General features: G+C 39.6%; 1 protein-coding gene across 7 annotated transcripts in view; it reads right to left on the bottom strand.

Annotated features, from left to right (window-relative positions):
- Positions 1-17558, bottom strand: part of NLGN1 (neuroligin 1) — a 266450-nt gene extending 248892 nt beyond the window's left edge. For 3 of the 7 annotated variants that reach the window (XM_030456074.1, XM_030456072.1, XM_030456071.1), the window contains exons 1-2: positions 17066-17558; positions 16568-16627 (exon numbers count right to left, since the gene is read on the bottom strand). In XM_030456074.1, the coding sequence (XP_030311934.1) occupies positions 16568-16627; positions 17066-17558 (553 nt within the window). The remainder of the gene's footprint in view (positions 1-16567; positions 16628-17065) is intronic. The other 4 variants (XM_030456077.1, XM_030456076.1, XM_030456073.1 and 1 more) reach the window with 2 other exon arrangements.
- Positions 17559-22644: the final 5086 nt, after the last annotated feature.

Consider the following 22644-nt stretch of genomic DNA (forward strand, 5'->3'; position numbering starts at 1 on the left):
ACATTGGCATTAATGCAGTTGTCACTGTGTTCCACACAATGTGAACCTCTTTTAAATTTTTTTCTGGGCCATTAAGATAACATAGAAAATTTACAATAAGTGCAGTAATTTTCTTGTGTCTGCTGCCAGAGCAAATGACATGGTGACTCCAAGAAAGACATAAAAGTCGTTTTAATTATCTCTTCTTCGAAGGAGGCATTGGCTCAAGCCAGACAGTCTGGATCTAAATCTGAATTTCTGCAAAGCTCAAGGTGAACCCCAGGTGTGATATCAAGGCCCTCTCTTCTTTCAGTCAAGTCAGTTATCAGGGACATCAACTCTTCCTATAAAAAATGCCAAGCACTTAACATCTACCTGAGCAGTCAGCATCTTGGGCACGGTGCCGGAGCTGTGAAGTCTCACACCAAGTGGAGCTAACAAATAATAAGCACTTGGTGTGTATTGGAACAGCATTTCAGCAGTGCCAGGTGCAAGCCCAGATCAAAAGGAGGTGTGGGCAGTGTTCACAGTTAGCAAAACACTGCATTTTTCCCACCTGTGCAAACTGAAAACGTGACAGACACAATACAGTGAGAGAGGCACAATACAGCTGGTTCCGTGGCTTGGGTGCGTTTAACGCCACGATTCCAACGTGAGCCTAAATTTTGTGGGTTGGTTCCCTCAGATTTTCAGAGTTGCATGAGTGCCTTTCTAACCACATGCAAATATGAAGCTGTACAAGTGACACAGGAAAAATATAATTGAAGTTAGAGCTTTCATAAAAGCAATTAGCCACCGCTCAAGTTGCAAGAGATGACAGCCTCGAGAGGATTGCTGCCCTGGCGGGGAAGTAACTGCAACTTACATCACAGTCAAATGTTCTGTTCTTTAAAGCTATTTTGTTATAACAGGCAGGTACAAGGTTGCTGATTATGTATTCATGCCCGTGTATAGCTTTTGGCTGATCTCTTTGTCTACAGAGTTAGACACGTCCTCCACTCTTGTACCTTAAAATATTCCCTCTTCAAGTCAGTGAACAGAAAGTGACAATAAATAAGAAAATAAAGGCATCTTTAAAAGTAGAGAAGGCCAACAGTAATGTCTCCTGAGCTCAGGGGGAAAGTATGTAACCATACAAATATTGGTCTTGCTCAGAATTCATACAGTGACTACACTATGTCAATTTTCAAAGAATATTATAACCAGACTTACAGACATTTTACAACCACTTTAAACTGCCAAAGTAATGTCCTGGGGCTTTATAATCCGTAGGAGTCATCCTTCTATTTTCAGCAATCTATGGGAGAGATGCTGCCCCCATAAGAGTGGATGGCACCAGGCAAGTCTTGAAATTAATGGCTACCTTGAACTACCCCTGGGTAATCCCCAGACCCAAACACCTGCTCTTCTGCTTAAAATAAGGAGCACTCCTAAGACAGGATGTTAAATACATGCCAGTGGACTCTCTGAGTATTCTCCACAGCTCTTCAGCACAACAAACAGCGTCTGATCAGAAAAGAAGTGATGCCCCAGTAATGGTCAGAAGGGATTTAGAGCAGCCCTTTTTAACCAGGAGAACAAGATGGGACACAGTTTTTTTTCTAGGTGATAATTTCATAGAATCATAATATGCTGAGTTGGAAGGGACCCATCAGGATCATCCAGTTCAACTCCTGTCCCTGGGTAGGGTACTCCAAGGATCACACCATGAGACTGAAAGCATCATCCAAATGCTTCTTGAACTCAGGCAAGCTTGGGGCTGTGACCACATCCCTTGTTTCATTGCTTGACTACTTTCTGGGTGAAAAAGCTTTTCCTGATGTCTAACCTTTGATGCTATGGCTGAATATCAACCATGGTGCCACTGAATACTCCATTCTTCCAGGTGGTCTCCATGGAATCTGTTGTACCACCTGAGACAATTGCAGACTGCAAGGGAGACACTGCCACACAGCACATAATACCAGAATGAAGTCACTGGGAAATAATGTCAACATCAGAATGTTTTGGTTTAGGTGGGAAGAGACCTCCCAGATCATCCAGTCCAACCTTTAACCAACACCATCCAGGGATTTCTGTAAGCTACATCTTGTCTATTCACCTCTTCTTGCTCTGGGTTCTTTACCTACACTTGAACTCTTAGTGCTTGTGCTTCCTTACATCTAAAACTAAAATTATATTAGAAAAAAACCAAAAAAAGGATAAAATTATAATGGTTCTACATGATTTTAGGGATCTAGTTCAAAACCAGTGCAGAGTGAGACCCATCCCACCACGTCTGCCTCCATTCCAAACATGCTCTTGCCTCTGCCACCCATTGAGTTAAATGATTATATTCCAGAGCTGAAAGAGCACCACTAAGATGCTGAGTGGTAAACACACAAATCAGGTCAATCCTTTTGCTTTCCTTGTAATCCCTGCACGTTATTTTTTACTGGCTTTTACTGCTGCCTCTTTCTCCTCTTCGGGTGCTCTGTGCACACATCCAAGCTCTCTTGCTCTCCCTCTTCACACCATGTATTATAGCAATCCCTTCTTATCAAAACTCTTGTATCCTGCACTACTTTACTACATCCACTGGCTTTATATCTTCACCTCTTGTTGTCTTTTCTTTGCTGTAAATTCTCTCCAGCAGGGAACTTGTTTTCTCCAAGTCTGTACTAAAGCCTGTAAATTTATGGCGCTCTAGGAATGTTTGATAACAGGATGTAAATAATTAATAAAAGCTGCAGCAACCCTTTCTTTTTACCTATTTGGAGGCTGCAAGGCATCTAGACAAGTGAGAGGCAGATGAATAATATTTCATGGGCTAAGATAAGATATGCTTCTCACCCCTGTGGGGGGTAACTGGCTGACAAATCCTCACATTTAGGGAAGACTGGGATTAAGTTGTGCAGGAATTAAAAGACAGGAAGCATTTCTTCAGCTACATGAACTGTAAAAGCAGCACAGAAGCATCATAAACAGCCTGGATCAAAAAAATAAATGTGATAAAAAGAACAGGGTGCTTTACTTTGAGCTTCATAATGATATGCAGGTTCTTTCCGTCTCTATGTGTGACTGCAAAGTCCACTCCTTTGTCCTAGTCCCTCCATCTTCAGGATAAAGGGAAAAAAAAATACAGCTTATAGTGGCAAATGAATACTTCATGATTTTGTGGCCCTAAAAATGTAGCAAATGTTTGTAAAATGAAAAAAAAATGGCAGTGAAAACATGAAATAAAGACAAATCAGAAAGAATAATGACTATGACATCCAGAAACACAGAAAAAGTGCAGAATAAAGTAAAAAAGATTTGTTATTACAAGAAAGGCTGTCACTTAAGATAGGTACAAAATTATTTTGAGGAAATAAGGAAAAAAGTACAAAGAAAGGGAACAGTGATTTACATGTCTCAGGTACAATATTCAGAAGCCTACAAAAGATTTAAATCCACTGTATCTCCCTCTCAGTTTGTGATTGTTCATCTTTTAGATATGGAAATTGGGGCCTGGTCTTGTAAAACTTGATTTTAATTTCATGACTGACTTTTATAAAGCCAAGAATTTACCCAGGGAGTGCAAACAGGTACAGGTGCTTTCAGCTGAAGCACAAAGGAAAGGAATTTATGGATTTTTGTGCCTTCAAAATAATCAATAATGTAATCCTAACACTTATGTCAGTTTTGCTGCTAAATACCCTAAGTTTATGAAGGCAATCAAGTACTTTGGCACCAAAGAACAGAAACTACTCAAAGAAATTTCAGCTCAAAAAGTGCAGGGATAAAACCAGAAGCCACCATGTCTCACACTGAATGCTTATTCAGGCAAAACATCATAAAAATCACAGCAAAAAAAGGGCAGTAAATTACTTGATTTTAGTGCAGTGAAGTCTTCAAAATTAGGTTTTTTTTAGAACAGAGACATAATGAGTAGCTCCTGAATAGATACTGGCACAGCAGGACACACAAAAGCCCTGATTAGCTGCTCTTTGGTAGAATCTTTAGTTAATATTTATTCTATTTTGGTGTTGATTTCTGACCTTTCCTCTTTGGCTTTAATTGGCCAAAATCCAAATCTTTCTGAATGTATTTAATACCAAGTAACTATTTCTAAATTGCCAGAATGTCAGGTCACATGGTCCTGATAAAGATTGGATAAAAAGGCACTTGATAGGGTTTTTCCATCACTTCTTCAACTTCATTCTGAAGTAGGAAGCTACATTCACAAGAGTTGCAAAACCACTTGCAAAGCAAACAGGTTTTGAATGAGTTTTAGAGAAAGAAAAAACCAAACCAAACCATGAACCCTGCTATATCAGGCCTGATTCAAATGTCCTTCACCTTCACTGATAGAAGAGCAGGCATAAAACTGCCAACCTGATAGGTCAGTGCTCAGTAAGAAAAGAATATGATACAATCCTGCTCTATATTTTATTAGACAAAGCCATCAGAAACTGGTTAACTGCTAAGACATTGATAATCCTGCAGTTTTTTCACCTTTCTGCATCTATAGTTAATGATATGGGAAAACATTTCATGATATTTTAGAGTTCTGGCTGCTGAGAGCCTCCTCAATGAGTGATTTATGTCCACAACTCCTCTTCCAAGAGCTCCCTTCCCAAATTAAACATGCTAATGATTTTCTATGCAAAATTTAACAACCTAATAGGCTGAAAAAGTCAAATGAAAATATACTAATTGTTGCCTTTGATGTATACTACTCTGCCAGTTCTCTCATGAAAACATTACATTAGCATTAACTAGACTACTTACCAAAATATATATTAATAAAGAAAATATCACATATTTATATATGAAGCAACACTGCAGGCTGTAGAAAACACAACTTCCAGGCTTAGGACTGACACAAATGGCTAGTAAACACTGGAAAATTATTTTTACAGGAGCACCAAAAATAAACTCTTAAGGAACAAATCACAAAGCTTTATCTGAATTAGCTTGGGGTTGGTTCATAACTCCGGGCTTATGCAATAAAAGTAGTCGAAATAAGATTAGGCAGGCAAAATAATAAATACAGAATGAGATAAGAGAGAGAATAAAAGGCTGGTGAGAGAGCAGAAGGTTTCTGGCCTAACCCCAGAGCTCTGACATGAGCTGCCCTAAGAAGCTGCCCAATTCCTTTATAAAGGAAGATTTCCACGAGCATCTTTTTATCACCTCACCTACAAGCAACAATGGGTTTTACCCTATGACCAGCATCACAGAGAGAGTTTGACTCCCAAAATCGGTTTATTCCAACCTCCAGCCCAGTTCTGAGTATAAGGCTCAGCACCACTGCAGTCCTACCACATGTAGAGGAAACTGAGACAAACAAACAGTATGGAAGCATAAATATTCTCCAAAGAAATACAGTGACACAGGATTACTTTCTATTGCTTTTTCTTTAAGAGTTTGCTTATAATGATTTGATAATCTAATCTAATTGATCTCTCCAAGTACTTCTATGGCTCTAATCACCATACTATCTGATTAGGGGAACAGATCCATACTTTATCTGCAGATTTAATAACTAAATCTATACTTGAAATAGAGTCACACAAGTTCACCAGAGGGAGAGGGCCAGATGCTGCTTAGCCAGGGGAGGAGGGAGGGAATGGAAAAGCTAGTTGGGATCCAGACTGACTGGCAAGGGGTATTTGGCACTGTGTCAAATCATCCCTCTGCAGCCGTGCTCCATTTAAACAGCACAATTCTGGGGTTACAGAAGAAAAGCAGGGATGTGACATAACTAATGGGGGCAGAACCAAAAACGAGCTGCTGTCCGTGGCCTGCTCTCCTTCAAACTGTCTTTGTTGCAAGCATAAAGTAAATGTAATTATTATAATTGTTTCTTTGTTCTCTTCCAGGCTAGCACTTCATCAGCCTGAAAATGATGGCATTTCCTGAGTGGGTTTCAATGGCTTCTTAACCTTTGGAGTTCCTGAGTGCTGGTACAGTGGCACACTGCACTTAAAGAGATTGCAGCAGTGAAGAGGTTAACACCCCAAATTGCTAGTAATAACAACAGTATTCACTGAGCCAGATAATCACTCACACAGAATTTCAATCCAAAGTCACTTAAAATTCAAAAGAAACCACTGTACTTCTTTAAGGAAGCGACAGCATTCAGACTTCCCGCTGAGTTGATCTATTTTTAATCAAGCAATATTAAGGGCAAGCTTTTTCCCTGCCTCAGGTCAAACCTTTTGTGACACATCCTCTAACACCTGCCCAGGTATGGGACACGGGGTGACAGCTCAGCCACTTGAACAGTACAGATGTCAAGGATGGAAGAGGATATGGAGCGTTTCTGGTAAATCGTTTGGTTCTTTCTCCCACCTTTGACTGCTGCTTGTTCATTGTGCTGATGCTCAGCCAAACTAGCTTGTAGTTGAGCATGTCAAAACTCCGGGCAGAAAAAGAGCAATTAATATACGTTAGCAAACTCTGAAGAGAAAAATAGTTTCTGCCACTTAAAACTGCATGGTGGAATTGTGCACTGCCTTCTTCTTGGTCTCCTTTTGCCTAAGGGGAAAGAGCCTTTTAATCCTATTTCTCTGCTTGGTTTGCACGCTCCCTGGCAGTGTCCACCTGCTTCCACCTGGGTGTCAGGAGGTGTCTTTACTCTCAAATCCCCTATTCTGCTCCTTTCAGCTCATCTGCCTCTCAGTTCACCCCTGTGAGCTCAAATCCCTCCCATGCACCACATTTTGCAGCCACCTTTCAGAGGGGTCAGGAAGAGAAACGCTGTCAGCCTCTCACAACCACTCAGCTGCTTCACAGCCCAAGGGGCAATGTTCTCTTTCACACGTGGCCAACTGAGAGTGTAACACACACAGAAGGGGATGCCAGGGATTTCTTCTCACAGATTCAGAGGGAGGGAGGGGAATTTTACTGTGACCTCTTCAGCAGTCATCCGTGTCTCTATAAAATTCCAGCACCCGTTTCCCACGAGCTGGTATCATAATGTGCTCCTGGCCAGGTAATCCCTTCAGTGCTTCAAGAATTTCAGCTGCCACATTGCAAGAATTGCCAGTTAATCAAGGGCTTCATGGCACTTCAAACTAAAGACAATCAATGCGTTATTTGTTTCTTCCTTTATGTGAGGACTTCATCTGGGGAGACTTCATATAAAAGAGACTGCAGGTGCTCCAGCATTTCAATATAGCAGCTATTTTTTTGTTTCAGAAGTTATTGTTTCCAGCAAAAGTAAGTAATGAATGACTGAAAAGTGTAGAAAACAAAGGTGATTCTCTTTCCTGTTCCAGACAGCACAGCAGGTGTTTGATTCAGACAGAGGAGTTCTTTAATCGGGGTGTAGCATCCTTGAGAAATACGGAAAGGACTAAAATTTTTAAATCTAGTTTTACAGCCTGATGGTTTCTTGTGAAGCTTCCTGAAGTAAACCTGCCTCTACAACGCCATACACAGCAATATTCCTTGGATCCCAAGTGCTATCCAGATCATGGGGAACTATATCATTAATGAAAGCAGTCTTGGAGTAGGTAAATATGCAAAATATTCTTGGCTCACTTGGCTCATGTAAGTACCTTAGATCTGGCCTTCAGCAACTAAATTCAGATTAAAAAAACCACCCCCACATTCTTTTTGGCACTTGAAAATAAATATGAATCAATATCAATTTTGTAATCAAGTAAGACAAATTGTACTGGCTTTCTTTTGAGCTTTCAAATCTGTTTATGCCTGTATATATTTATATACACACACATACACAGATAAATGGATGTTTCTTATTCCCTCGCCACTGGGTCTATCTCATTGAAACTATTGCTTTGGGCATGAGGATTTTCAGAGACTAAATTCTCATTGGTTCAGCTATATACAGCTGCTGCATGCTATGTTCTGTTTTGCCTCTTCACTGTGGTAATACTAATATATTAAAAACTGAATAGCAAAAGACAGCACTGGCAGAAACTAAACCTCTGCAGGACACTGGAAGGCAACTTGATAGCAATGGTGATGCTGAGCTTCTGCTTGAAGCCCTTAGAAAACCCACCACAACCATATGAGCAGGTCAGTTCTTGTGATGACTTTCTCAGCAAGGGACCTCAACACAAGATGGTAGGACCAGGAAGCTCTTCTCCAGACCATGGATGGAGGGTGCTTCCCCAGTTTGGGGCACAATAAGACATTATTGCTACCTCCAGTCTCTCCTGCCTCTCAGAGCCTTGTTCTCATCCTTTTGTGGGACATTAAAATTCTGCATTAGAGTAGATCCTACAAAACCTTCCTCAATCAGGCTTGAGCAAAAAAGAGCTGACGTGCATGAAGTGAATTAAACAGAAGGTTTGTCTGACCTGCCTGAATGCATCTGAAGTGACTGGGAAGAATGGGCATGAGTCATTCCCCATCTGCAACTGGGAGAAAAGGCTGGAGGAGGAGCCCCAGCTGGGAGCTGGGAGGAGGGCAGTGGGTGCAGGAGAGATGAGAGGTCCCCTCATCCTGGTTTGTACCCAGCTCCAGCCTACCCAGAGCTGCAGCCTGGCAGTGGGATGCTGTCATGGTGAGGGTGTCTGCATGGTTTCCATAGGTATGCTGGCACCCACCTGTCACTGCAGAACACACCCTATTAGATTGCAAAAGAACAGAAAGATAAAATAAGCTTAACAATTACATATGCCTCGCTGCCATTTTCGATGACTTTTAAAATTAACTGAAGGGCCAGAAGAGGGATCATCTGCACACCACAGAAGGCTGACGTGAAAGAGGATGAGAAATCTGTGATCCTGAGGTTTTAGGAGATTCTGGCATATGTTATCCCTCCCTGCCTGTCACTCCCCACACACTCTGCAACAGAGAAAGGGAGATGCTCCATGGGGATTCTCTGTATCCCTGCTGCTTAGCCCACCTCCTGTGCTTGCAGCATCACACGGGGCTGTGCTACAAGAGAATTTTTTTTTCTCTTCCCCCACCACGTGGAGCTGCACTATTTGGAGATTCCATATATAAGCAGACCATCAAAACTCAGCACATAATGAAAACCTTATATTTAGTGGAGCTTTTTCATCATCTTGAACCAAGTGTTGGGTAGGTTTTGCCCTCTGTATAGAAAGATGCTGGGGTACAGACTTCACCTGAGCCTTCTAGAAAGATTCAGCAAGCACTGCAATCTTCTCTTTAAACAATGTATGACACCATTAAAAACCTACAGACAGTTTTTAGGTGTAAGAACATAGAGAACAGAAAGTAAAGACAGAGGTGCATATCCTTTCCCATGAACTCTGGGAAATCTTTTCTCAAAACAATTTTGGAGAGGTTTTACTGCCAGTTCATAATGTGGATGAATCATTTCTGATAAAATAATATTCAAAACTTCAAAATCACTTCCAATTCATTTATGCCACCATTTAATTAGGGCTTCTGCAACATATTACAAGGATGTCATTATCCCCTATAATTGTATAATAATTACAATTTTTAATGAAATAATTGCAAGTACACTAGATGTGTAGATATAATTATGGTAATTACATAAATACCTGATTTTCAGCTAATAATTAAAGAAGGCCTTTACAAAACCCATGAAATTTAACGAATGAAGCTTTCTAGAAAACAAATACAAATACCAAGTGACTGTATCTCTTCTACAGATTTTCCCTTACTAGATTATCTCTATTTGTACTATATGTGTGATTTTCCAGACATTATAATATAACAAAGATTTTAAAAATGTAAACAAATATGTAATCACACTGAGACACCTCAGTACTTCACCCCTGTAAGGTCTGATCAAAGCCACTGACATTAATGTGGCCCAAGCCCAATAATCCCATGTGCTAAATCAGCATCTCACAACACTGAATTGTAAGTGACCATTGAAAGAACAAAGGTGTAACTGGCACCCACACCAGCATACAAACTGCTTTATGAGTCTCTGTCCATCTTAGAGATCCTGAATCACCATGAAATATTTGGGATGCATGTGCAGAGCAGTCCTGGAGAGGTGCTGTGTGGCTGCAATCTTTCCTCCAGGGCTCAGTGCTCCAGCAGAAGCCCAGCAGTCATCCTGGCCACCATCTCCTCCCAAAATGTGTCTTTTTGCTGAACACTACTGACTATACCCCTGCTAATACAGAAACCCTGCAGAGGATTTATTTTTCCTTTGTCCCACCTGGTGGACAAACATTTGACAAGGCAATAGTGTTTCAGTAAATGCTTCTTCCAGAGCTTTATCAGCTGAAGAACCAGATATTTTTCAGCCAGATAATTTCTCCTTTCCTTCACACACATCCCTACACTAAATTTAGTGTGTATTTACTGCACTACTAATATGAAAAGGAAAGGCAAATGCCACCCTCAATAAAAAGCATATAGAAACCTCTACCAAGACAGATTCTGATTACTGCTCAGGTAGCATAAAGGGATGTTAAAAGAATTCCCACAGCAGAGGAATTAGCAATAGGATTTATAGTTGCTGCTGAAGTGTTTCAAAACACTTTGGCAAAATTCTGGAAGGGAAAATCAGCTGCAGCACCTGCACTGTGCCAGTCCCACGTGTCCTGCAGTCTCTGCAGTCACTCAGAGCAGCCCTGGCTCTGGTCGGAGCCCTCTCTGGGCTTGGCAATCTTGTAGGAGATGTGTGCAAATATGGCTTAAAGTCAGCTTTGTCCCACTTCCTTTAGCCTTGTATTGTTCAGTGCTACTTCTTTTCAGGATAAATCTTCATTATTACAAGCATGAGAAAGTAAAATGGGAGATATTGACTTTAAAACAGAAGATATCCTAAAAACAAATCTCATTTACATTAAGCTCATTAAAGCAGCTGGGTTCTGAATGCAGAGTATAATTAATAATACTATACATATTAAAGTAGAGAAGACATGTAAATCTGACAACATAAAGTAGGTAAAACTGAAGAGGGTTAAAGAATTATAAGTGAAAAGAGTTTGAAAAAAAAGAAGAAATTATACAAGAGCAATATCCAAGTTATAAGCAGATTATTAACATTCTAATTGAGATGATCCCTAAGAATGGTTTGACACATGTAGGCATCATGTTTCAAGCTTAAAAAAAAAAGCAAAGAATACTAAAACTATTTGTGTCTGTAAGTATTGTAAGGAAACAAAGAAATTAAGAGCATGAGTGCAGAGAAAAGAAATAATACAAGGAAAAAAACATAAGCCAGCAGAAAATAATAGCTGTCCAGAAGCTGTATTAGTTACTCAAGTGTTCCTCCTGAAAATGTATAATTGTTTAGCTATTTTTTAGAATATTTATCCATGCTGCCCTTAAATTAGAGAACAGCAGCTTGAAAGGAAAACCCTGTCACAGTTGCTTACTGAATACAACTGGTCCAAGCCAAGAAAGCCCAGGGGAAGAAGGAAGCACCAGCCACTTTTATCTGATTTAGTGTTATCAGGGCAAGGGAACTATTTTAGAGCCTGTGCGTGGGAGGAGGTAGAAAATGAAAAGCCAGCAAGCAAAATAATGGACAAGGACTGGAATTAAATCAGAACTTAAGACTTGTTAGAACTATAAGCACTGTCAAGGTATATGAACAAAGCAATGACAGCACGGTGACTGTGTGGTCAGCAAGACCTCAGAGCCTCAACAACCAGACATTTCCAGGACTTTTTCACCAGTTGATGGAATCAAGATGACTGGAGTCTTAAAATGCAGCCTGCAAAGTCTTCTATTGTCAAGCACTGGCTCACCCAGAATGAGGACTGTAGAAAGTACATCAGAGTTTAAGTATTTTATTTCAAATATGACACGAACCTACTGCACATCTTTGAAAAATGCTGCTAACTGACACTAACAGCTTCAGATTGTGAAAGGATGAAAAGGTCTGTACAAGATAATGTTTGCTTCATTATCTTCTTCCATGTATTACTAGTACAATAAGCAATGCTGCTGTGCCATCTGAGGAATGAAAAACAGCAATAAAGAGCTTCAAAAAGGAACAGAAAAACAGAACAATCTTGGTGTCTCAGTGCATAGCATCAGGGTTGAGGATTGTGGACTACATTTCTGCCTGTGGATGTTGCTGGGGCAATAATAATAACAATAATTTTGGGCTCATGAGGCCAGCACGAGGGCTTTTCACCCAGGAGCCAGCAAGGATGAGGGGGGCAAAACTTCCAAGGGGTACAGACAACTCCAGACACAAAAAGACAACAGGCAAACAATTCATTAGGAAGTTTCAAATTGGACTAAATGAAGATATATACCCTTTGTAATGGCTGATATACACCAAACTATGCACTAAGGTAGCTGTGTGGGCTTTGTCACTCACTCTCAAGTCACTGAGAGCTCCTGGTAATGATCTGCAAATGGATGGTTTGCCCACTGGCAATGCAATGTATTTTGGTGTACCTAAGCCTACAGTGATGGAAGCTCACACCATAGACTTCATGCTTGGCATTCATAAGACCATGGAGAAATAGTATTTCAATCATTTTTGACAACATGCCACTGACAAGTCCATTACTTTGATATTACTTTCTACATCAGCTATTTAGAAAAAAAGACTCTGCTAATGAATTGACAAATTTTGCCTGTGAAAATACACATTTAAATGGGTCTCAGCTCATCCTTTACTGGTTGATTTCAGAGCTGAAACACTTATACAGAAATTAGTTAATTCAATTAGTCCATAGGAGCCACACATGTTGCATTAATTCCTTTTTTCCAAGATTTGATGATAAGTAAACAGCTTTAGGCTAGTTACATGGAGTATTGGAACAAACACCCAACAGGAACACAGACTAACAAGCTAAATTGGGCTCTTTTCCTTTCTTCTGCAATTTGTAAAACATATTTCATACTGCTAAGCTTAAAAGCCTCAAAGTTATCAGTGCATTTGTGAATCACGACTGATGCAACCTATTATTTCCTTTAAAAAAATAAGTGATCAAGGCAGGATGAGATTCTGGCACTGTGAGTTGTGTTTCATTTCCAAGAATATATTTGTATGTATATATGTTCCTCCGCGACCATAGTAACCACAGCCATAACCCAGAAAGTATGGTGTTGGGAGCTTTGCTCTGAAAATCAAGTAGCCCGTTAGGAGGCATAAATATTAATAGAGCTGTCTAATCCTACACTCTCAAATGAGGTAGTTCAGATCATGATTCTTTGCATTTAAAATTTATTCACTGCAGGGACTTGCAGAAGAAACAGAATCCACGTGTGAAGAAGTCACTGCTGTTGGGCGGGCTCTGAGCCACTGACAATTCCTAAACAGAAAACTAAGGATCAAGTGATTTCTTTACTTATTCCACTCCTGATTCTCCTACAAGTACTAAATGTACCCAAAACTGCTTGCACCTACTTCCACGACACTGAGTATACATCATATTCCCTACAAAAACTCCACTCCCACATTTTCACGTTCAGGTATTTCCAGGCAATGCAAAGATTTTACATAACAAAGAGCACATTTGTGTGCACAACACACAATACCTGTGCTTTCTTTTAGTGGTCATAGTAGTGATGATTTTCAAGCTTTCTTTATATAGCTGTCATTAAAGTAGGAAACACATGGGGCATAGTGCAGAGAAATGGCTACACAGTACTTAAAAAACACAGGCATGCAGCTAAAGCAGGATGTTCAGTCCTCCTAAGAGATAAAGAGTCACCCTGACATTCTGGATCCCATGTAAAATTTTCATGTTTTAACTATAAAGTGAAACAGAGATCTGAAATACCAGAGAGTGCAAAACTCTTCAGGTATTTCCTAGAAAAAAAAAAAAAGCAAAAGTTTGTCAGGAAACCCAGAAAATACCAACAAAAGAATTAATATCGGTCCATACAATGGCATTACCTACAATATAACTTAGGTTCTATTAAAACATTGAATTAGGGAGTGTGGCTTATAGTAAAACACCACAAAACTAATCAGATGCTTTTATGAAGAGTTTCTAAAACCAGCCCTAGCAAACAGGGACATTTCTGCTTGCATGCCTACCCAAAACAGTGTTACAACCGCTGACCTACACATGCACCAAGAAAACAATGAAAGCAGATCATCTTTATGTACTGAATCAATAAACTGAAAATGAAGTACATCGAATTATACCCACCTATATGTCAAAAAAAGTCTGCTATATCCTTTATCTCCTTTTCACCCAGCTCCAGACTCTCAGACTGTACCCTCTGGGGTGTGCACATCAATCCCACCAAAGGCTGGTAACACTTACATGTGATTACCATCTCTGGCATCACCCATGGATAGAATTCCTCTCATTTCTGCATCTATCTTCATCAGATTACTCCCTGTTCTTTAAAAGTTTGAATTCTCTCCAGTCCCTCAGCTGACAATTAAGTATAGATACTAATTGAGTTATCTAATTCAGTCTGTTTCATGCAATAAGAATCAAACAAAATATACGATCGCATATGGTTGTTGGTTCAGTCACTTTTAATTTATGTATTCTTTACTGATTAAAAAGATTATGTGTAAGTCTGCCTCCTACTTTCATGTTTCCTCTTTTCAGTAATTTTCATCACTAAATGTAGTGAAATTGCTGCAACCTGAAAACCCAGCAAGGGAGACAATATTGAGCCTTTCTTCTTTCTTTCTCAAACAAAATGAATGCTATTTCCAAGCTCCTGTTACTGCGAAGATGCAGTGACTGCTGCAACTTATTCTGCAGCCTGATTCCTTTTGCTACTAGGTATGGAGATAGTCCAAGCCAAGGAGAATCTTAGGTTACACACAGGTGAAGCAGAGTGTGAGTTATTCAGGGAACAAAGATTACTACAGCTATGGCAACTGCCAGGCTGAAGGTATTCAGGAGTTCTCTGCTCTTGTCAACAAGAAAAGGTAGGTTTCTGCTGCTTTTTATTCTGCTGTGCGTGCAGTGAATTTATCTGGAAAGGTTCCTACTGAATTTCAAATAACTCTCTCTCTATTCTCCTCCAGGCTCACAGGACAATAAACACAATTTTCTCATCTACTGGGCTCCCCCACTCTTTATTTTTGCTATTTTCCTGCTTCTTTTTGTTTTAATATTCTCTCCTAGGAAAAGATGCTTTCTCAAAACAATGATGAAGATCTGCATCTTTATTTATGACTTTGTGAATCAGTGTCTGGGTGATAGGAAGTGAAAGTTGCTCAGCTAATCACACACGCTTGATGAACTGCCTGATAAGTGCTGCAGCACTGCACATTAATTGAAGGCATATAAATGACAGCACTTATTCTGACTTGAATGATGTGTGAAGAAGTGATGTTGCTCACAGTGCCCTGTTTGTCTTTGTTTTTTGGGAATCCAGCTTAAACAATTGTCTTTTTTACTGCATTGAGTAAAAATTCCCCAATAGAAAACATTACAAGTTGCCTCCAAGGCTGGCAATTAAAAAATAATTTGCCTTCAGTCACTGAAAGTGTATTTATACATCAAAAAAGCATACATTGAACAGCTGCAATTAACAATAATTAACTAACAGTCAGTAGGAGCTGTAACACCAAAAACCTTGGAAAATAAGACCACCTTCATTTAGAGGCCTAGATGTGTCTTAAAAGAATCTAATACAGAGTTGAACTTTGCCCAACTCTGAACAAATTCCTGCTATGGCACTTTCCTAAAATGTATTTGTTCTGGAATAATGGGGACAACTGCTATGAAAAATAGGGCTTAAAACCCTTATCTATGTCCACATTGCTCCTTGTTAACCTAAGAAATATCCTAGATTCAAACATAGTCCAGCTATTAAATAACACATTATTTTTATGAAAACAACAAAGAAAAATAATATATGTAAACCAGTATAAAATGAGTACTTTAAAGTAGCACCAAATACCTACTTTAAATCAGCACCAAAATATTCCTTCTATCTCCCACACCAATTGCTTCAGGAATCTGCAAAAGTTCACAATGAAATCTGCAAATTCTCCCCTACTATCTAACACAGAAAGGAAGTAGCCAAGTTTCCAAAGCTTCCAAAAGCAGCCTAGTTTCCAGAGTACCATGTCACAATATTTTAACATCTCCTTACACCCCTATTAAGAGCTTTCTGGTTTTACAAAGAGAGCTGTAATCACGGAGCAAAGGAAATCAACGCTCACTTTTAGAGGCGTGCAAAAGAAGAAAAGTGTTTCACATCTACCTTTCAGGAAAATTAACACTGTTCCAAGAAAGGAAGGCATATCATGCAGTAACTCAATGCAGATTTTCAGCTTCACTTTGCTGTAATACATCACAGCCATTATGCTACACCACTGGGATAGAGAGGTGTGGAGCTGTGCCAGCAACTTCACTGGCAATAGGAGCAGGCCCCGGGCGTATGAGCTGCCTCCTGTGCACACATATACAACACACTGTAACTACTTACAAGTGCCCAACACTCCTCCAAACCAACAGACCAAGACAAAGAACCTGCCAATAAGGTCACCATGAGATATTGCAAGAGAGACGATCAGGTGAAACCAAGTTCAGGCTCTACAAATGTTATCTTCTCCTCTGCTGTAAACAGTCCTCCCTTTAAATACCTTTCTGGCCACATTTGAACAGTCCCTAACAGTTTACAGCATCAGCAAATCAGCCTCTTTCAACTCTATTACTTGTTCTTCCTTTGCAAGGTTTTGATCCTTCCCCCGCTTGTTGGTGTTTGGTTTTTTGTTTTTTGTCCACTTTATACATACCTCCTTTTCTACAAATTTTCTTGCCGGGCTTTCTGGCACATTCCTTGGATATTCTTTTGACTGAAAAATGAATAGAAGACTAGAAAATAACATGGAGCTCCATCACAGACAGTAGGAGCATGCAACACCACTATCTAACTCAAATATGACCTGCTTGATTAGGTGACTCTCAACTTGTTGTGCCTGCACATGCAATGGATAAGATGTTGATGCATCTTCCCAGAAGTCAGCGGGTGGCAATGAGAATTAGGTACCAACTTTGGCCTAAAATTACACGTGCTGTGGGAGGAAAAAAATGAGTGTAGACAGAAAGAAAGAAAACCAAAACCATAAACCAAGGACGGATGCAAACACAGAGAAGCAGCATGCAGACATGTAATACACTGGCATGCAAACAAAGGAAGCCATGCGTGCTACCAGTACAGGTGAATTAATATTGTTAGAACGTAGAACAGGAAAATAAAAACATCTCCCTGTTTTTGCCTGCTATTAACTCACCATCCTCCGTTGGGACGTAGATATTTAAGTAGAGGCAGTCTTCGTTCTGGTCTTGTACATAAGTGGAAACTACATCCAAGTTATTAGTAAACCACACAGGAAGCATGACTTCAGGCAACCTGCCTTCTATAATGTTCTGGGGACACACTGGAGCAAACTGGGTGGTGTTTTTGATATCTGCCCAGGGAGAGGGAGGCTCAGGAGGTTGGAAGCGGCGCTCCCCCGTCGGAGGCGCAGCGTACGGAACCCCAAGGAACTGGATAACAGGCCCCAAAATTTCATTATTAAGTTCCTTCTTAACCCCTCTTATCTTGCCAAAGTTGGTGGTCACCACCGGGTTGGTATCATCCAATTTTTGGGAGGACACAGCTGCAGCATGGAGCAAAAATCCCAGTATAGAAAAAGCAAAAGTGGCGTCCAATCCCAGGTGTAGCAGGCGGGCTGTCGTCGCTCTCCAGACACAGTTCAGCCACGTGGATCTTGGAAAGGCCATGGTCCCACATCAGTTGTGTCACTACAATGCTGCAATCTGATTTGTATCCACTGGTGTAAAAACAGGGCGACCGAAGGAAACAGCCTGAGTTTCCTAAATAGGTGCCTTGTCAGAAAAATCTCAAAAGGCTTTTCATGCCGTAAGTATCTTCCATTGATTTCACACTTATTGAAGCTGCATCTTCACTCAGCACTATTTATCAGACTACATCCTATTGACAATTCTGTTTTCCATAGCAGCAATATGAAGAGAGCAGCCATTTACTGCAGAATCCCCTCTTATAAATCAAATCCAGTTAGCCGCAGGTCTATATCCTGGAGAAAATGAAAATAAATCATTAGTATGAAGGAGCTAATATGAGCAGAGTGATAACTAGATGTTTCACACATTATGTACATTCATTAATAGTTGCTAGAACCATGTAAGTAACTTTTCAGTGGTTTATGGCTCCACAAAATGGCGGCTGAAACACTGATTACTGGATTATCTATAACATCACCTGTTGAATTTGCAGAGATTTTTCAGAAGAAAAAAAGCATTCACAGAATACACAGTTTAAAAATTGATTTTTTAAAGAGTAAGCAATGCGCTGCAAAGCTACATAAGTGTTTATGCTAATATTTCATTTAACTTAACCAGCTGATAATCAATTTTCACCTTGTTTACACAAGTTAACTTGTCAAAATGACTTTCTTGAAGCAGAAGATAGTGAAATTAAGATACTGAATAGACAAATGCATTTTGTCCCAGTAAAGCAGATTATAAGACATACAAACATTTTCTGTTCATCTAAAAATACAAGTTGTGATTAAAACATTGAGGCAACTGGAATATAGTTGTAAAGATAACATGATCTACTGTGCTTATCCATGATAACCTGAATTACCATACTTGGTGTAGTTTTCTTAATCCAGAAGTTTCTGAGAGCTGATGAAAAAACACCTACAGAGTGAAAGGTTCACATCAATAAAGGACTAAAATCTGTTCCCACTGAAGTGAATGGCAAGCTCTGAATTTGCCCCAAAGTACTACTGGACTTTAGTGGGTTTTTTCAGAACTGTTTTGGAAATCAATATGAACAGTCAGGGTAGGGATGGAGCTATCTATTTGAATTTTTACTTCAGACCAATTCAAAGTACTGACTTGTGTGAAAAATGAAATGCATGATGAATGCACTCAATCCCTACACCTATAACTTACAATATAAACAATAAATGTCCCCACAGGACAGTAGAAATCTTAACTTTCATAGGCCCACACGCTGACTGCACAGTATCCTAGAAAAATAATCAGTTAGGATCAGAGACTCTATAATCTCAGTTCCAGATTCTATTTTCAACTACTTTAGCTCAGAGGTTGTCACACAAGGCTGTGTTCCAGCACTTCTGAAAATTGCTCACTGCATATCATTACATCCTCCATATCCATGCTAAACATATTTCCAACATGACTTACAATATCCTATTATTTAAAATGCAGTGTTATATACAACATAGCAGTGTAATCTTACACTCCCTATTAAGCATGTGGAATGCACAAGAAATGTGGTTTGCTTTGTATAGGAAACATTTTAAACCACCTGCTTTTGAAACAGCTTTGGCAGCTTTAATGAGAATTGTTTTTTTTTTTTTTTATCATGTCTATACAGACTGTGGAGAGAATTCAAAAGAATGGCTTGTCTAATAGTCAGACTACCCTGCAGTTTGGGTTATTAAAAAGGAGATTGTAAAAGCTATATAGGACAGCAGGAGATTTGGTTCACGTCTAGTGTTCCTTTAGCTCTGAACAATCTATCTCAGGAGGCAATAAGGAGATAGACGAAGCTTTTCCACAATTTTCCCTCTCCTTTTCTTTCTCTGCTAATTCTAACACCTTCAGTGTGAAACTGAATTAACAAACAGACTTGTAGCCATCATTCTCCAGCTTCAAATTCTCAGCATTTTCTGGAAACTCATCAATTTAGCTGCAGAAAATAATGCTCCGAAGTTGATGCACGTATTTACATTTAGTTTAATGAACTCAGACAGAACAATATGGCCACAGGTGCCTCTTGGAAGATTGTTGCTTTTTTGCATTTCAAACTTTGAAGGTAGTAGGATATGGCTTGAGAAGTAGTAAAGACAGAGTACAAAGACAGGGGTCAGAGCAGAAGGCACCTACTACAACGTTGCTGCACTGTACAGAAGGTCATGGAAAGAGAGAAGCTTATTCCTTAATGTTATTCAAACACTCCACAAATTTAAATCTTTTTCATAAGTCTTAAAATCTACAGGGTTTTTAAATTTCTGTGAGGAGGGGAATTATGTACCCCGTGTTCTTTCTGAAACACTGAGGTTTCTCAGTTTGCAAATAGCAGAAACTTAACCTCAGTAGCTCTCATTTACATGGTCTAGGGAGGAGCTGAGGACAAACTGAATCCAGGAAAGCATCACCAAACAAGAGCATCCTTCTTCATGTCAAGCTGCTGAGTTGGTTCAGTGTGCAAGATAATAATTAATTTCTTAATTTAACTCTAAGAGTCTTTGAGCTGTTTTCAGATCTAAGAAAACTTTTGATGCCCAAAATGCTAAATTAATATAAATGCCAATTCAAAGCAAATCCTAGGGCTGGGCTATATTGTTAAGCTTGTCCAGCATCTGTTCAGTCATTGCAGTGAATGGCTCTTCTGTGATTGAAAGCTCTGTTTTGCCTCTTATGGACAAATTTTTATTGGAAGACAGAGACAGGAGGCAAAAATTGTAAGAATATCTTTGGCTATTCTGATTAATTAACTATTGGGTAGTAGCTAACTTCAGTGAATAGATTTATTTGCTACATAGGGTAGTAAATTATAAAACAGAATTGGAATCCACAGATTTTCACTGAATTTTGGATTTGATTGTTTATTTTTTCCTTTCTTTTTAAAGGCCTAAATAAACATTTATTTTTGTGACTCAGAGAGGTCAAACACTCAAGCCTGCCGCTGACTCTCCTGAAGTTGTACCATTAAAAAACACAAACTCATGCAAATAAAAGGATTGATATAACTCAAATCTTTTGAGACTGTTATGCCAAAATATTATTTCCAGCACTAGCTGGAAAGGCAAGCAGGGAAACCAGCCCAGAGCACATCTTACTTTTTCAGAGCCAATGCTGGACAAAATTTTCTTTGGTCTTCCAGCAGATGATCTACATGGGACTTTCCCTTGGGGTCTGGATTTGAAGTGTTTGAACAGGTATCAGTGGAGAGAGAAGCAATAAATAAGAGCAGGAATGATCAGAGAGATGGGCAGGAGAATAAACTGAAGAGGAATGATGATCAATTGGAGGCAAGACATAAAGCTTCAGCATTGGGACACTGTGGGTCTGAGGAGGAGGAGAAGCATTTTCAGATTTTTTTATTGTCTAGATGTGAGGATCACAATTGTTCCCTGTGGTAACGCAAATGAATTCTACTGTAAGGGGTATTTGATAAAGCCTTTCATGGTTCTCAGAACAATCTATACCAGAAGAGTGCTTTTTTCCTTTCATCCATTATTTTATTATCTTCGTTTCTGAATTAAATTACTTTATAGCTCAGATTCTGAAATTCTTTAGAGAGCCATTTAGCATGCCAAGAAGAAAACACTCCAAGATAACTTCAGAGCATCTTTGTATTTCCAACGACACAGGGCATCCCACAACAGGCTACATCAGCTGCAAACGCAGCAGTTGAACTCCTCTGTGTTACCTCTGCACAGAGCTTCAGATCCTAAGGGATGTCTTGAACTGCTTAAGGGATGTCTTGAACTGCACCACCTGTCTAAAGCACCAATGGATTCGTTGAACCTTTGGTGGCACCCAAGGCTTCTGGCTTGCAGCTTCCATACCTTCAGGACAGGTAAAGGCATAGTTATTGTATCCTTACAGCATGGGCTGTTCTCTTTTTAGCTAGAGGTATACTCTGTGATTTGACATTCAAGCTGCAAAATTCCTTTCCACCTCAATTTTGCTAAATCCCAACTGCACAAATATTCAGGGATTGTAAGAATTCTGAACACCACACAATGCCCCTCCATTTCGAAGCATTAATTCTTCCTATTTTGCAGAACCAGCTACATTTACATCCATTTTTACTTACACAATCTCTACTTAGAACTAAGAGGCCAAAGATGCTTCATGTCTTTAAAAAGAAACTTGTGTTCTAAAATAGGCTACAAAGCCAAACAGCAACCTGCCCAGCAAAACAGAAGCTTTTATACAAAAGACTCCTGACCCAGGGTGAACACTGGGTTGGTGTGACACATCAACTGCAAACATGATCAGGCAGATCCTCAAGAGAGGCATCCTAGAATTTCCCATCTCTTCTTTCACTTTTCAAGTTAGCAAAGGGAAACAAACACAGCATATTTTCTCTCTGTGCAGTAGTAAGGATTTCAAAAAGTGACCATGCTCTTGGGTATTTCCATAAATACTTGGTGAAGGGAAAGGATTTACATGTATTTATTTCAAGAAATTAACTAATGTGCATTTTAAAAACAGGTGTATGAAATGATTCCAGAGAGGACTGAAATCCTGAATACAAACACACACCTCAGAAGAGTCCTGTTCTGGTGGGGTTTGCTTAGCTCCCAGGTGCCAAAACCCTTTCCCACCTGAGAGCAGCCACACACCTGGAGGCTTCAGAAAACAGCTGCAAATCCAGCTCTCCTGGGATGCACAGACCAAGGTAGAAACCAGATATTATTCACAGTCCCAACCCCACACAAGTATGAGATGACCAGAGTTAGGCTACACAGGACTGCAGACAACCCAATGCTAAGCATTTGCAAAAGCTCAAAGCTGTGTGAATGTATTACTCCCAGGTCAGAGAGGTTAATTCCTCACATTTACCTCTATTTAATGTTATGTTTTGTACACGAGACCTCAATTTAGTAAAAAGTACAATATTCACACACAGAATTCAGTGCAGTGTAGCACAACTTAGTGAAAAGTCAAATTCAGCTCAGTAGATCTTGTAAGGCTTGTTGAAACTGTCATGCATTTTTCAGCTTCACTATATTTTTGCTCTTCCCCATTAGAGAGAATATTCACTAGTGCTAACTAATTATTAATTAGTATTTTCCTG

This window comes from Calypte anna, chromosome 9, assembly GCF_003957555.1.
Source record: "Calypte anna isolate BGI_N300 chromosome 9, bCalAnn1_v1.p, whole genome shotgun sequence".
Taxonomy (NCBI): domain Eukaryota; kingdom Metazoa; phylum Chordata; class Aves; order Apodiformes; family Trochilidae; genus Calypte; species Calypte anna.